The sequence below is a fragment of the Lepeophtheirus salmonis genome, chromosome 2, assembly GCF_016086655.4.
Source record: "Lepeophtheirus salmonis chromosome 2, UVic_Lsal_1.4, whole genome shotgun sequence".
Taxonomy (NCBI): Eukaryota; Metazoa; Arthropoda; class Copepoda; order Siphonostomatoida; family Caligidae; genus Lepeophtheirus; species Lepeophtheirus salmonis.
The window spans coordinates 33379727-33394531 of NC_052132.2; the positions used below are offsets into that span (position 1 = coordinate 33379727).

At 31.5% G+C, this 14805-nt stretch overlaps 1 protein-coding gene across 1 annotated transcript; it reads right to left on the reverse strand.

The window, feature by feature from the left end:
- Positions 1–289: 289 nt before the first annotated feature.
- On the reverse strand, positions 290–14188 carry LOC121113619 (parkin coregulated gene protein homolog). The gene is given in 6 exon segments (XM_071894128.1): positions 290–724; positions 788–937; positions 9215–9260; positions 9263–9457; positions 13693–13921; positions 14001–14188. Coding segments are annotated over 6 exon segments (1014 nt in total). The 3' UTR covers positions 290–518.
- Between the last annotated feature and the right edge of the window lie 617 nt (positions 14189–14805).

The window sequence follows — 14805 nt, forward strand, 5'->3', positions numbered from 1 at the left end:
GTTTACTCATGTTTTATTGTAGTAATTATTTTTTGCCATTTTTAAAAGAGTTTTGAAGAACTGTGAATCTTAAAAGGAAATGAATGCACAAATGATTATTCTGGCATTTATGTAAATCAAAAAGTCATGAAAGGTAAAACATTAAGTGCAAAGAATAAAACTCTATATTTCTTTACATTATTTCTCTTTGAAAATGTCATCAAATGAATGTAAGTTGCTTTAAATTAATAGACCTATCAATTAGTTTAAGTATTTTAATTCATCCCTACTATTAATGCATCCATTCATGTTAAATAAATTTGCAAATCTATTTATTCATTAAATGACATTTCACTGTATATACATACATAAATAATATGTGATTCAACAAAAACTGTCGTTATTCGTTAAATAATTTATACTATGATGCTTTTCAACATATTATTTAAAACCTAATATAATTTAATTATCCACTTTTGTAAATCATGCGAACACAAAACGATGCCAAGAGATAATTGAAACAATAATCATCTTTCTTTCTAAGTAGTTTGTATGTTTGCAAAAGATTTATTTTCCTTTGAAAGTGTTTTTCTTATATTTGACTCATATGTTGGTATCATGTATTTGATATTAATAAATGCATCCGGTCCTCCACGCCTCTCCATGAGCTCCAAGGTCTCTTGAATCAAATCCCCTAAATTCTCTTCGAATCGTTGATGATAATCAATACTATCCCCTATATTCACTTTGGGTGTTATAATAGACAATTTGTAAGATTGGAAACGTTAAGATGTAGATAATCCCTTACCATTTTTATTCTTGAATAGGCTAAAGATGGGAAGGAGCTGACGGTAGTAAGGTACAAGGGCTTGGCCCACATAGTCTCCAGATTTTATGAGCTGCTGAAGAGCCTTGAGGGTCCGACACATGACTTGTGGACAACGGGTGTTCAGAGCCACTAGAAGAATAAAGTATAAAGTTTTTTTGTTTTTTTCAAAACAGTTTTCAAATAAAATAATTTAATTAAAAACACCAACTTTTAAATAAATAAATAAAGGTTTCTAAATTTAAAAAGCCCAGAGTATCTACGTATACAATATACATAGTTTAATGTTATGTAGACGTATTAAAAAACCAGGCATGTTCCCGTGATATTTTTTTGGGCCTCCGGGTTCATTAAAATGCAGTTTTGATCGAAATAAAACCTAATTTCAATTCTTTCTTTCTATATCTTTCTTGTTATCTTTGTCTCCCCCCCCCCTATGTTTTTTTCTAGATTCCTCTTTCTCAACTAAAATTGATGTAATTTGTCTTATAAAAAATCAATATTTTGTTAGACCTTGACCTCCCCAAATTTAATGACCCTTTACTGAAAACATATGAATATAAACTTTCAACAAAGTTTAACAAAAATTTGTCAGTAACTATTTTCCTTAATTCTGCTTACAAATAACAAAAAAAAAATGAGGCGAAAACTTCCAGGGTTCGACTTCGATGGCAGGGTTAATAATTAATCAATGAAGTTTTTATATTTTAGTATACCAACTTTTTGTTGAATTTCCTATCAATAAAATATCCCAAAGTAAAAAACAGATTTGATACGAAAATACTAATTACAGATTTGTAATCAGTCCATCAGGTACTTCTAGAATCCAAAATGTTTATTTTTAAAGGTTTTTGAATAAGGAAAACTTTATCACTTGTGATATCTTCATTAAAATTACACACAGATGCTTTTGAGTCTAATCAAAAGATGTTGATTTGGACTTGAGACCATATTTTGAAGACTTGTAACTCGACTTGATCACACACTCAAAGACTCGAGACTCGACTTGGGCTCGAAAGTCATTTGAAATGTTTCACTAGATATTTTGTGATCTTCAAAGTTTTTTTGTTATTTTTTGATGTCTTGGCTTGATGAATATATTCAAGAACTTGACTTGGAATTATGAGCAAAGACTTGAGACTTGACTTGGACTTGCAGGAGGACTTTTTCCCACTTCTACAGTCATCAACAAAGGAACAAAATATTCACTTGATGTTTTTTTTAATTATAATTGATCGTTTGTGTAGAAGCAAGGACTACTTAATTATTAAAAGCTTTTTTTTTTGTAAAGTCATGTACATATGGCGTTCACAAATTGCCCATTTAATGTCATTATGTAATCAGCTATTGGTAATAATTGTATATTAAATTTATTTAGTATTTCTATTATCACAATGAATGGCATTGATGTTCTGATTGTTTATTGGCTATACACAAATGGGGTGAACTGTTAAGTTGTGAACAATTCCCTACTTTAATAAATAGTCCAACGTACTCGGCTTAACCCATTACATAAAAATGTTATGTGTATTTTCTATTTGTTAGCTTTCGATTACTTTAATTCTTTTCTCTAATCTTTGTTCTAAAAGTTGATTAGTTAAATTCGAATTAATTTTATAGTAGATTTTTTTTACATAGATAAGGATAATGAATAACTCTTTGGTGGCTAAGATATTTCAATAATAAAAACACAAGCCGTTTGTTTATTAGTATAACTAGGTACAAGGGTGCTCTGAAAAGTTTACGATCTAACAACGATACAAGACATTTTTTCTGAATTGTTCATTCTATTTTTCAACATAGTCTCCTTGAAACTCTATATACTTCTCCCAGCAATGTTCCCAATCTCTATAACCTGTACAAATAGTTCTCAACCTTTTTATCTGCAAAATAATTGTTCATGAGACACTTTTAATTTTTGGCTCAATTACTCCGAGTTTGATTGACTTAGATACGTCAAATTTGAACACAACAAGCCTTTATATGTCTGCTATTGTTAAAATCTATTCCCAGGTCACACATTCAAAAACCAATAGTTAATGCCATCTCGATCCTCGATTTTGTCAATTTTCACAAAAACTCTCACATCATCTCCCTCAATCAGACTGTTAAATAATAACTGGGCGTCCAAAATGGCTGAAACTTTGTTGAGTAACTGACAAATGCTAAATAGATGTGACTAGCTTTTTCCTCCGAATTTTTTCATTGTCACGTTGAGGTCGGAAAATTTCCAGGTCTAAAGCTTTAAACCAAGTAGCGAAACTAGGACAAATACAATAAACAGGTAAAAAATTTCTTGGTCAGAATTTACTTTTTTTGTTCGGCAGATGCAGTATTTTTTTACTATCTATACGTTCAACAAAATAACAACCCTAGCTATAAACTAAAATATATTTGAATGTTAATAAAAAAATAGCTAGATTTGAGTCACAAGTGTAGAAAGTAGATCGAAACTAAAATAAATTCTGGTCAACTAATTATAGCATTAATAATTAACTATTAACTATAGTTTAGTTAATTTTAGTTTTAAATTATATGAAACGATAAGATGAATTCAAAATTCAAGACTCTATCTTTAAATCCTTAATGTAATAATTTTTTGGGGTCTCTCCGGAGATGTGGAAAATTGATGAAAATTCATGAGTTTAAATTGGAATTTGGAACAGCTCAATTATGATCTGCAAAGGGAGTGCTCATTTTTTTAGACGGAAAATAGGGAAAATGGATCCTAGACTACAGGTAACAAATATTGATGGAACATTCAAGAGGAGGCTACAGAAGAGGCCGTTATTGAATTCGGAATTGATTAAGTTTTTAGAGTTTATCTCAGATGGAGGATATATATTCCATGATAAGTTAAAAGAAATAAAGTATATAAATTATGCTTGAATCTATGTTCCTTCTTTTCAACTTGTTTGCTGTAAAGATTTTATTTTCTATTTAGTTTTAGATTCATTTATGGGAAGATACTCACTTCACACATGTAGTGCCATTAGAAAGGATCTTCTCATGATGAATCTGCCCACTAGATGTAAAAATATAATTAGTCTCCAATGATAATATAAAATTAATTGAAACAATTTATCGACAATTGACAATTTTTATGTATTTCTTAAGCTATTAATGGTATGTTTCTTTTGTTTTTATCCTTTTGTATATCTCGTGCATGACTACATAATGTATCTATTACTTATTTGAGTTAATATTAAAACATTATATAGCCACATGTATCACAGGCTCTGGTATAAGAGCACATTTAAGGTCAATTTTCATTGGAAAAATTCTTTATATGTTGCCTGTAAGAGGATCTTTGCGTACAACCTCTTATCTAATTCCAAGAAGAAACCTTGTTGCAGAAAGTGAAGATATATTGACAGACAATGAGAGCAAGCGGATCACTTCAAGGAAACACGGAGGTCAAAATTTACATATATATTGGAACTACTCACTCTGCAATAGCGATGCTGTAAAGATGGTACTAACAGATTTGCTAATGATTTGAGCAAAAGTTATGCCTTTAGGCATATTGATGAGTAACTTTATCTCCTTCAAAAACCATTATCCTTGCTTGAACCTCCCATCTGAATAAGACATTCCAACTTTGAGGCATCAGTAATAGTTTCTAAATATGGATTGAATTTTGTAGGATAGGAGAATATCTTAAATTTGGCAATCATTTTAAGTAACTCATACCCTAAGAGGACTCTCTGATTTATGGTTTATAAGGGGTAATATTTTCGTTTCCTTCAAAATGAGTCTTTGATTGATCAAAAAGATCGTATAATCCCTTGAAGAAGAGGTTATAGAGCTTACAAACTAAAGCATTGTCTGAAAACTCCTATACATTATTCTCATCATCTAACAAAATTAATTTTCAATTATTAGCGAGAACATCAAAATATAAGGTGTGAGTGATCATGAAGGATTATTTTATGTGGATAATTTTGGTTTTCTTTTTTTAACATATGAGCAAGTCATATAATTTGCAACTATAATTATCATTTATAGGTAGAGTTGCATAAAATATGATCCCAACACATGCACAATTTTTTCCGGTTGAGAACCTAAAAAGTATATTCGAAAGCTTTTATCATATATTCAAAGAAAGTTATATTTATAAGAAATGTAAAACTTTTATTTAGTTTTTTGACTTCTCATCATTGAACTAATTTACTGATAACATAGAAAAATAATTAAATTTCTTTAGACTAGACTCATTTAAATTATGTTAAAAAAGTAGACATAGATTATTAGATTAGAATAAGCTCAAATATTTATTTATAGCTAAGTAAATATTTGTACCAATATATTAGGGAAGCTCATTTTCATCATTGTTTTCTTTTGATCGTGACATTTCATAATTAATTTATCGTTATATTCATTGCTGCAAGTCATGTTTCTAAAACAATTGCTAATTCTGTGTGTATGTAAATTGTAGAGTATGCAAATCCACGTTGTTATACACGACCCGCTTTTTGATTAACAAAAACAAAGAATATTTTCTCTTTAGCTGTTTTCGTCAGTATATTATTCAGGATTTAAAACAGCTGATCATACGTATTTATGAGCTCAAAAAGATATATATGTATCTTCAAATGTTCAAAAGGAACTTACAAAACCAAAACCTCACATATCTATTCTAAGAGGTGTAAAAAAATATAACCTAACACGAGTGCAATACTCTTTGTAATGTCGAATTTTCAAAAGTTGGTATCCTTATTCTGTAATTATTAAGAGGTGAAGATCTAATTGTAGAATGAACTTGTTCATGAATGACGGAAAGTACACTGAGGATTTGTTGTGGGGTTTATAAGTGTGAGTCCTTGTTCGACTCAAGTAGAATTGAATAACTACAGGGTGTCCACGATAAATTGGAACTACTTTAAACTTCATCCAGATCCATAATGTGGATATTCGGGGTTAAATCATACTAATATAAAAGCTTGCGTGAATAATAAACTATAACTTCTACCACAATTGTTTTGACAACAAACAATAGTCATCATGGAACAAGCAAAGAAAGACGCCATCCTCGAATTGGCTCACGCAGGACACAAGCCCTCTGCTATCTACACGCTTCTTAACTACCCCAAGACCACGGTGTAGCGGGTCTTCAATGCCTGGGAGGTTGAGGGGAAGGTCTGCCGCAAGGCCCACAACATGAGAAGTGACCGAATCCGCACTCCCCGCTTCCTTGAAGGCCTCCAGAAGTCCATCAAGGCTTCGCCGGGGACTTCCTTGACCAGGTTGGCCAAGAACCGTGGAGTGAGCAAGCAGCTGGTCTCCAAGGCTGTGAATGAGGACCTCGGGTACAGGTTATACCGAATGGCCAAACAACACATCCTCACTGCATCCATGAAGGCCACTAGGCTCACCAACGGTAAGTGTCTCCTCAATTACCTGAGGAGCCATGGAGGAAGAATCATCTTCTTCTCCGAAGAGAAGAACTGGACTGTCAACAGAAGCTACAACGTCCAGATTTACAGGTGGCTTGCCAAGGAGACAGAAAAAGGTCTCTGCGGTCTTCACGACAAAGTTCCCGGCCTCTGTGATGACCCTGGGTGTCATCTGCAGCACTGGTGAGGTGATGCCTCCTTTCTTCTTCAATCCCAACGGAATAAGGTACTGCGAAGTCATGGAGGAGTTTGTTATCCCCTGGATGAAGGATACGGCCGCTGGGAGGGAGCTCATATTCCAACAAGACTCAGCGCCCGAACACATCGCCATGGGGACCACTAACCTCTTCAACTCACACGACCTCACTTTCTGGGATCGCAACACCTGACCCTCCAACTCACCCGACCTCAATCCGTGTGATTACTACTGGTAGGGGAAGTTGGAGAGGGAGGTGCGCAAGGTCAGCCACAAGAGAATCGCGGCCTTGAAGGGCTCCATGACGAGGGAGTGGAATGCTGTCGATTCCGCGGAAGTCATCAGGGAATGTAAATCCTTTAGGGGCAGGATGGAGGAGATGGTGGCTGCTGAGGGAGGACATGTTGAATAAATTGATTGTTTAATATCATGTCTAACTTTTTCATATGAACAAATACACTCCAAATTCCATTTTTATCAAGCAGGTTGAATTTGAAGATAGTTCCAATTTATCGTGGACACCCTGTAAATTGGAGTAATCCCTAACTAAATCCGAAGGCGTCCGCATGATTAAATAGATATACATAATTTCTTTTTTTGTTGGGGGGATTGGGGGGGGGGGAGTTTAGTTTTTCGATTTTTTTGCAAAAATATACAAATTTAATATTAAAAAAAAAAAAAATCAGAAATCCATAGATGTTCACAAAAATTATAAAAATTAAATTTTTTGAAAAAAAGTTAAAAAATCAACAATTGTTCACAAAAAGTAAAGATTTTTGGAAAAATATATATAGAAAAATCAAAATTCAAAAATTGATATTTTTTTACAGAAGATTAACTTTTTTGAAATAAATTAGAAAAGGTAAATTTTTATTGAAATAAATTAGAAAAATTAAGTTTTATGGAAAAAAATTGAAAAAATGAAATGTTTTTGAAAAAATTTACAGAAATGAAATAACCAGAATACTTAATTAAAAAGTAAAAATTGCTTAATTTGGGGTGTGGGGGGTCAGTTGCCCCATTATAATCCAAATCAGCGTACCCTAATTTCCGTACCGCAGATATGTACGTAAAACACAAAAAAAAAAAATCTAGAAAATTTGGTTCACGTCTTGCACAATTTCTATACGCGTATGAAGCAAAACTTTTTTATTATGCATTGTTTATAAACATGTTCAATCATAAAATATTTTTATTATCAAATAAAGATTATCATGTTCTATTTTTTTTTTTTTTTTTTTTTTTGTCACTTCACTTTCCTTGACTATATTAAGCAATAAGTGATCGCCCCTATACCCGTTTATTAAATAAAAAAGACATTATTAAACTTTATTTGAGAAAAGAATAATAATAATAATAATAGTTTTTCCTTCTGAGTTATTTTCATCTTTACTAATTATCCTCTTCATATAATAATATAAATTTATAATTAGAATTGAATTGATGACTACTTTAAATATATAAATAGATAATTCGTTAAATACCAACTACTTTTTTCTTTCTTTCTGTTTCTTTGGTTGGTAAGTGAATATCTATTGTTCTTAACGACTTGAAGGATGTTTTGTAGGTCCTCTAGCTCGGCCCAAAAAGTCTTACACTATCTTCACCCTTAACAACAGACAAGTTATCGATTTCTCTTTGCTTATACAAAATCCAGGATCTGATTCCCATTTTTCAACTAGTTTCTGCAAGAAGCTTTTGTCTTTTTGTCCCCGGATATTGGGCAATCCGAGGGCAAAGAGGGTGAAGAGTATTTAAGCATATTTTAAGAGGCCCTAACCTATTTACCCTAATCAATCCTCTTGACTGGATTAAAGTTCAAAAAATGCAATGAAATTGTATTGCAATAATGTTACTCACACTTGAAGGTACTCTTTTGGGGGATGGAACAAACAAATATGTCTAGATATTTGTCATAAATAATATGAAGTGAATTTATTATGTGCTGTTATTCATCATGAAGTTTGATCAAAATACAGGCAATTTTTCCCATTGCAATTTTCCTCCATGGCAATTTTCCCCATGGTATTTGTCCTAGTATCGTCTAGAAAATAATTACATTCTACTGCAGTATGAATCATCATAAAGTATATATATTATTTTTAAGGCAAAATATTCATTCGGCAACGTATCCATTCAGAAAAGTTATCATTTGGCAAAATGGTGTTTGGCATTACGTTTTCGGTATTATTGGATATATATCTTATTGTCCTATTTTACTCCGTTTTAATAAATTGAAAGTTAATATAATTCAACAACTTGAAAGATTTAGTTATTAATTCCTCATTAAATATTATTTGTTCTAATTTTCTTATTTCAAGCTCAAATTTTAGACTTTTTACCAACCTTTCTGGGCTACATGGACAGTTGAAAGATTTAAATTCTAATGCAAGATATGGAAAAATTACAAACTTTGTCTTATAATCTAAAATAGATTCAAATAAGTAATCAGTAATTTATCCCCCCCCCCCCAATTCTCTCCTCGGTATCTCCAACTTATTATTTAGTATGGGTTTTAGATTTCCTTAGAAATATTTGGTGTGTCTGATCGGGCCGTTTAAAAGCAAGTTATCAATATGTAGGGGGTGAGTAGGCCCAAGATGTCAATATGTTGGGTCATATCAGACATGGTTAGCAAATGTGTCAAATCAGGCTTTATGGTAAATTTTATGTTGAATTTTATTCGGACACAACTTTTTCAGGTCGGGATTTACTACTATTATCTTTTAGTTCATTCTAAACTCCTGGAGATTGTTCTAATATAGACATAAATGTAGATCTAAATATATAAAAACTTCTGCAAAAAAAAAACCTTACGTTTAATAGGTATGATCAGCTGTGGTACAGCGGGTAGAATTTTCCTGATTCACCACTAGAAAGAAGATCAGTTATTCCATGAGCAACGAGTAAAACGTAGGGATGTTCTTTTTCTCTAAGACCATCAAAAAAGAGTGGAAGATAGTAGGCATAGTCAAGTGTGTCAAGGCCGACCTTCCATGCTAATTTACATCCACGTGCAGTGTGGCTTAGTGCAATGGGGAAATCCCTCTTTGGTAGGCTCTGAAAAAATAAAGAATATTTTAATAGCTTCCTTGTCGAAGAAATAGAAAAATCTATTTATTAGTTTCTAGCTATTTTTCACTTTCATTTGTCACTTTTGAAATAATACATTAATGGACTAGATTTGTCCAGCATTGCCCAGGACATTAAGAAATTAAAAGAATTAAGAACTCTTCTGCTTACTATAAAACAAAGAATAAAGACTGTAAAATTTAAGAACTATTCTACTGTTCGTTTCATGAATTAGAATATACTAGCATATAGGCATAATATAGACAATCTTCTTTCACGCGATAAGGAAGTAGTTGTCTTTTTCCAGGTAAGACGCCGAACTTACAGTCTCGCAGCCCCTTTCCTGAGCATCAAGAAAACCTCGTTATATCCCAAAATAGGCTGTTCAGTTGAACTACGGGGCATAAATAAAGTTTAAACTCTACCATCATCGTGTTTCTAGGGACCAAGGAACCCTTCTAATATGCTATAATATATGCATAACTGCTTGGCTTGAATCAAATTAAATTTATACTCCACCGCTTCCTTGAGTATCTAGAAACCCTCAAAATATCCCAAATAACCCTGACTCTCAGGTTGTACAGATGAAGTGCTAAAAAAATGCTATTTAAAGGCCTCCATGACCTTGAAAGCTAAACAATTGTTACCAAAACCGTTTCTGGAGCTATAAAAAGCTACATAAAAAAATTCAGCAAGCCCATCTTTTTGGTTTGGCCGTGCTTGAAGTATGAACATACATACAAACAGACATTTACATTTAATATATAGATAAATAGAAGTCAAAAATTCTATATATGGAGATTAATTTTGATAGACATTGAATTCATTTTTGAATGGAGGTAATTTCTGCAATTTTGCTTCAAAATTAGCATCTTTATTGAAGTTTGATTAACCCTCTGAGGACCAAATTATTTTTTGACAAAAAACATATATTTTTTTAAACTTGAACATGTGTGTACTAATTTGTGAATAGATTATACAAATATTATATCCAAATGGGTCATGTATGCACTAATTAGTAGCAAAGGAAAAATACAACTTAATGCTGTTAATTATTATAATAATTTTTTCTAGTCATTAGCTTACCTACAAGTCAAATGGAATAAATAGAAAAATAACATGAAAAGATGCACCTGAGCTCTAGGGCCATTATTTGCAATGTAAACAATGAGGTTAGACGCTATGAAGAACAGTTAAAAAAAAAAGAGTCTTGAACAACGTATGGGATTGTTGTTAATATTTGAAATCTTTTTTGAAAAAATTTAATCTTTGAAATTATTTGTTAGTAGCTGTGGATTTTTGAAATATTTTTCAAAAAAATATTATATTTGAAATTTCATTTCCGAAAAAGAATAATATTTTGTGAATAGTTTTGGATTCTTAAATTTTTTTCTAAAAATGTCTTATTTGAATTTTTTTTTTAAATTTAATTTTTCTAGAGCAGCAGTGGATTTTTGATATTTTTTTCCATTTTTTTTTTTGAATATATATAGATTTTTTATATTTTTTTCCCAAATTTTTTTTTATTTTATTCAAAAACATTCCAAAAAATAAGCTTCCCTGACAAAAAAAATTATATATATACAATTTTTGCTTCTTTATTAAATTATTTGATTGACTTTATTGAGAAGTGGGGGGGATATCATTATTATGATGTGTTGCAAAATTCCATTATTCTCCTTTATATTTCACCAATTTCTAAGAATCAACATTAGAGTTTATTGAGTTCATGAGTTAACATATTTCATTCTTCCACAAAGTGGCCCATGGGAGCCTACTTCAGTGTGTTCTCTCGAAAGAAAAATCGACATATTAAATTTTATTCCTTAACTTTTGCTCTTAACTTTTCTTTAGATCAGCTACAGTCCGCTGTGACAGAAGAGGAAGGAGAAAAGGATATAAACATCGAATATAATACATTGGATATAAAACATATTTAAATTAGGATTAACTTTCCTGTCTTTAAGACATTAATGACTTAAGGTAATTAGTTAAATAATCAAGTTAATTACATTTAATTTCCAAACATTTTTATAGTTTGCAGCATGCATGAATTTAGTTTTAATTCAACCTATCGAAGTTCAGAACACTCAGAAAAGAAGCAAACACTCTACAACTGACTACAAAATACACACTATATATTTTTGTTATGGAAGTAACGCCGTGCTCAAAGTTTTATTTTCTTAATATTATGTATCTTCGTATCCATACAAATTATGCAAAAAAAAATTATGAATTTTTTATGACTAAAAAGTAATAGACAATATTATTCATTTGACATCTCCCCCCTTTCCCCCCTCCAACATGACTTCAAACTAATACTGTTCTTTAGATTGGAGGCACACACACATTAGCAAAATGACAATTTCTTTCTAAAGAAAATATAACGTCTTTATCACCAGCAATTTATTAAAACATGATACACGGTGAAAATATTTCGAGTCATTTATTAGTAAGGTAGCTCTATTTCTTTTGTTATTTGCTTATTAGCTAGCATGATACAGGGAAGCCTTTATTTGAGTTTTTCAAATATTGGATTTGAGTTATAAATATTGCGTTTGAGAAAGAGCATCAAGCAAAAAAAACAACATATTTTTCGCTTGAATTGATACAATCGAAGTTGAACAATTGAGTAAATTTGACTACTCAAGTAAGGCAGTCAATTATTTATCAAATCCAGTAGGTAATTATAGATATTTAATAATTGTTTAATAGCAAATTATTTAAAAAAGTTGTATTTATACAGGGCCGTTTTTTGTTTCCTGATACAAATTCTATTTTTCAAGAATGAAAATTTTAACGAGAAGGTTTGTGAGGCCATTTATTGAACAAAATTATCTGCAAATAGATCTTGGCACAACTTTTATTAGGTATGTGAGCCCTCAGTTCTGATAATTGCCTCAATACGAGGCCTAAATGGCTTGACTATGTAGTCAGACTCGAGCTTGATCCACTCCTTCTTGAGAGAAGCCTCTAGAGACTGCGAGGAGTAGACTTCTCCAGACACGCCTAGATAGATTAGTCCAAGGGAATTGCATGTGGATAGCAGGGTTGCCACATGTTCGAACCATACCTTTATAAGTTTTTTTAGCCAGGTAGAAATACTAAAGAGGATTGTGAATGTCAACCTACGTGTTTCCGGAAAATGCGTGAACTCTCCATGTATACAGTGCTCCCTGTATGGATGGAATCAAGAGCGAAGAAAATATTCCTTCAAGTCCCAGGGAAGAATCATAATTAAATTTTAATCGATTGGAGTAATCAGTAATGCATTTGTTTTTCTTCTATTTTTCTTAAATAACGTAACGGTGGCAATTGCCACATAACGGTATGGTTCGAACTAGTGAGTAAGTCACAAGGATTCGAATATTAAACCGATGAATCTGTTCCAATTTCATTCGCACATTCTCTTTTAATTAATTTCCCTCAAAAGATCCTTAACAAAGAGGTGCTATTGTAGTAAAACTGGACGAAAGGATAATAAAAAGAAAAAGAAAGAATAAATACGTACTAAATTGTGAGAAAATCACTTCAGTGAACCCACCTTTACATCCGTATATGCTGATAGAGCTACTCAAAGTTATAAAAGAAGTGGCGAAACGAATAGCACGTGGTAGTTATTTCTCTAAATATATTTGGCTGCACGATAACTTTTTTGTCCGCTAGGGGCGTCGAGTATAATTTGTTCTTACATTATAACTAATTATGCAACCTTTTCTCTGAATTATCAAGGTGAATTCTCTGATGGAAAGAAACAAGGAGGGCAATAGGTGCATTTTGTCAGTTGTTTTAGTGCTCCTTACTGCCTAGTAATCTTTGCACTCAAATTAGGGAGAAATGATAAATAATAATGGCACTAACATCATTTAAACTTATTTTTTTAAATAAATGCTCGTGATGATGTTGACAAGTTTCACATTTCTACATATTTTCATCATTTATCATCACATTAACCATGTTATACCTGTTTATATATGAAACAATATTTAAGTGAGTTTTTTTTTTTTGTTTAGTTTTAAGTAGTGTTTTATTTAACTTTTCAATATTACTTGATAAAGTACAAGGATTGTTTTATGTGTGTTTTCATTTTAAAAAGTGTTTGGTACTTGTAATATCGATAAAAGAAGTCATAAAAAGAAAAAAAAAACATTTTAAACTAAAATGTTTAAAATGTCGTTTAATATTTTATAAGACTGAACTGTAGAGTTTGTTTATAAAAGAACTATCCGTTTTAAAACACAAAAGTGAAGTTTCACAACAGATAAAACACAGGGCATAGCAAAGTCCAAGGAAGCACGTTTCGCATAAAAGATATATTGAGCCTTTGTAATAGTTCCATTAATAATATTCTTATTTTTCTTGAGTAAAAGGCAGAAACACCTTCCTTCTCCATGCTTCAGGGTCGATGTACATAATAAAAAGAATGGGTCCCCTTGTCTCAAAACCTCTTCACTGATCAAATAAAAAAAAATATATTTTTTTGATCTATTCAATGATTATTTGGCGACTTTTTAAAACAATGAAATAATACCTGCGAAACGTTGTCAACGTCTTTTGAAATCGTCTTTGAGTGGAATGGACTTTCGGAGGAGCCTGAACTACGGTTGAGCTCTGAAGACTTTGAACAGAGAAAGCTGGAACAATTCTTTTACTACTTTCATTAGAATACGGCCCATATTTCCCAGAAAAAGGTACTTTCCAAGTCCCTGAAGTTGGCATCCTGTAATATTATAAGATACAGTATATATAATAACCCTCAAGGATCCCACTAGAGAGAAATATGAACCACCTACTCTAATAGGTAAATATGCATACATTTACACTTAAGTGACTAAGAAACACTTGAATATGTAGGTATAGGAAATAAATACAAATTCAATTTGTCAAAATGAATGTTGTTTTAGCATAAATATAAAAATATATGTAAGTATATATACTTTGTAGAATATTAAATTATTTTATAATGGTGATGGGTTGAATGTAATCAAAAAAATTACAGTGTAGCTAAATCTGTAAGGATTATAAAATGATCTAAAACTGCTTTCCATTACTTATTGAAGATAACAAAAAAATACGTATAAAAACAATATCATTGGTTAATTCTGCCCTCAAAAACTCCTTTTTATATAGCAAGGATTGGATATTGAACAAACAGTATTGATCAAACCGTTACTTTCTTTATTGACAATCAAATCTAAACTATTAAGAAAGGAGAGAGAAAATTGAACTATTGATTTTTAAAATATTTACATTGAGTTAAAAATATATGTTTTTTTAAGAGACCCCATCTCCTTATTTTATAAATTGTAAAGACATTTTTTTAAATCGATTTGAGC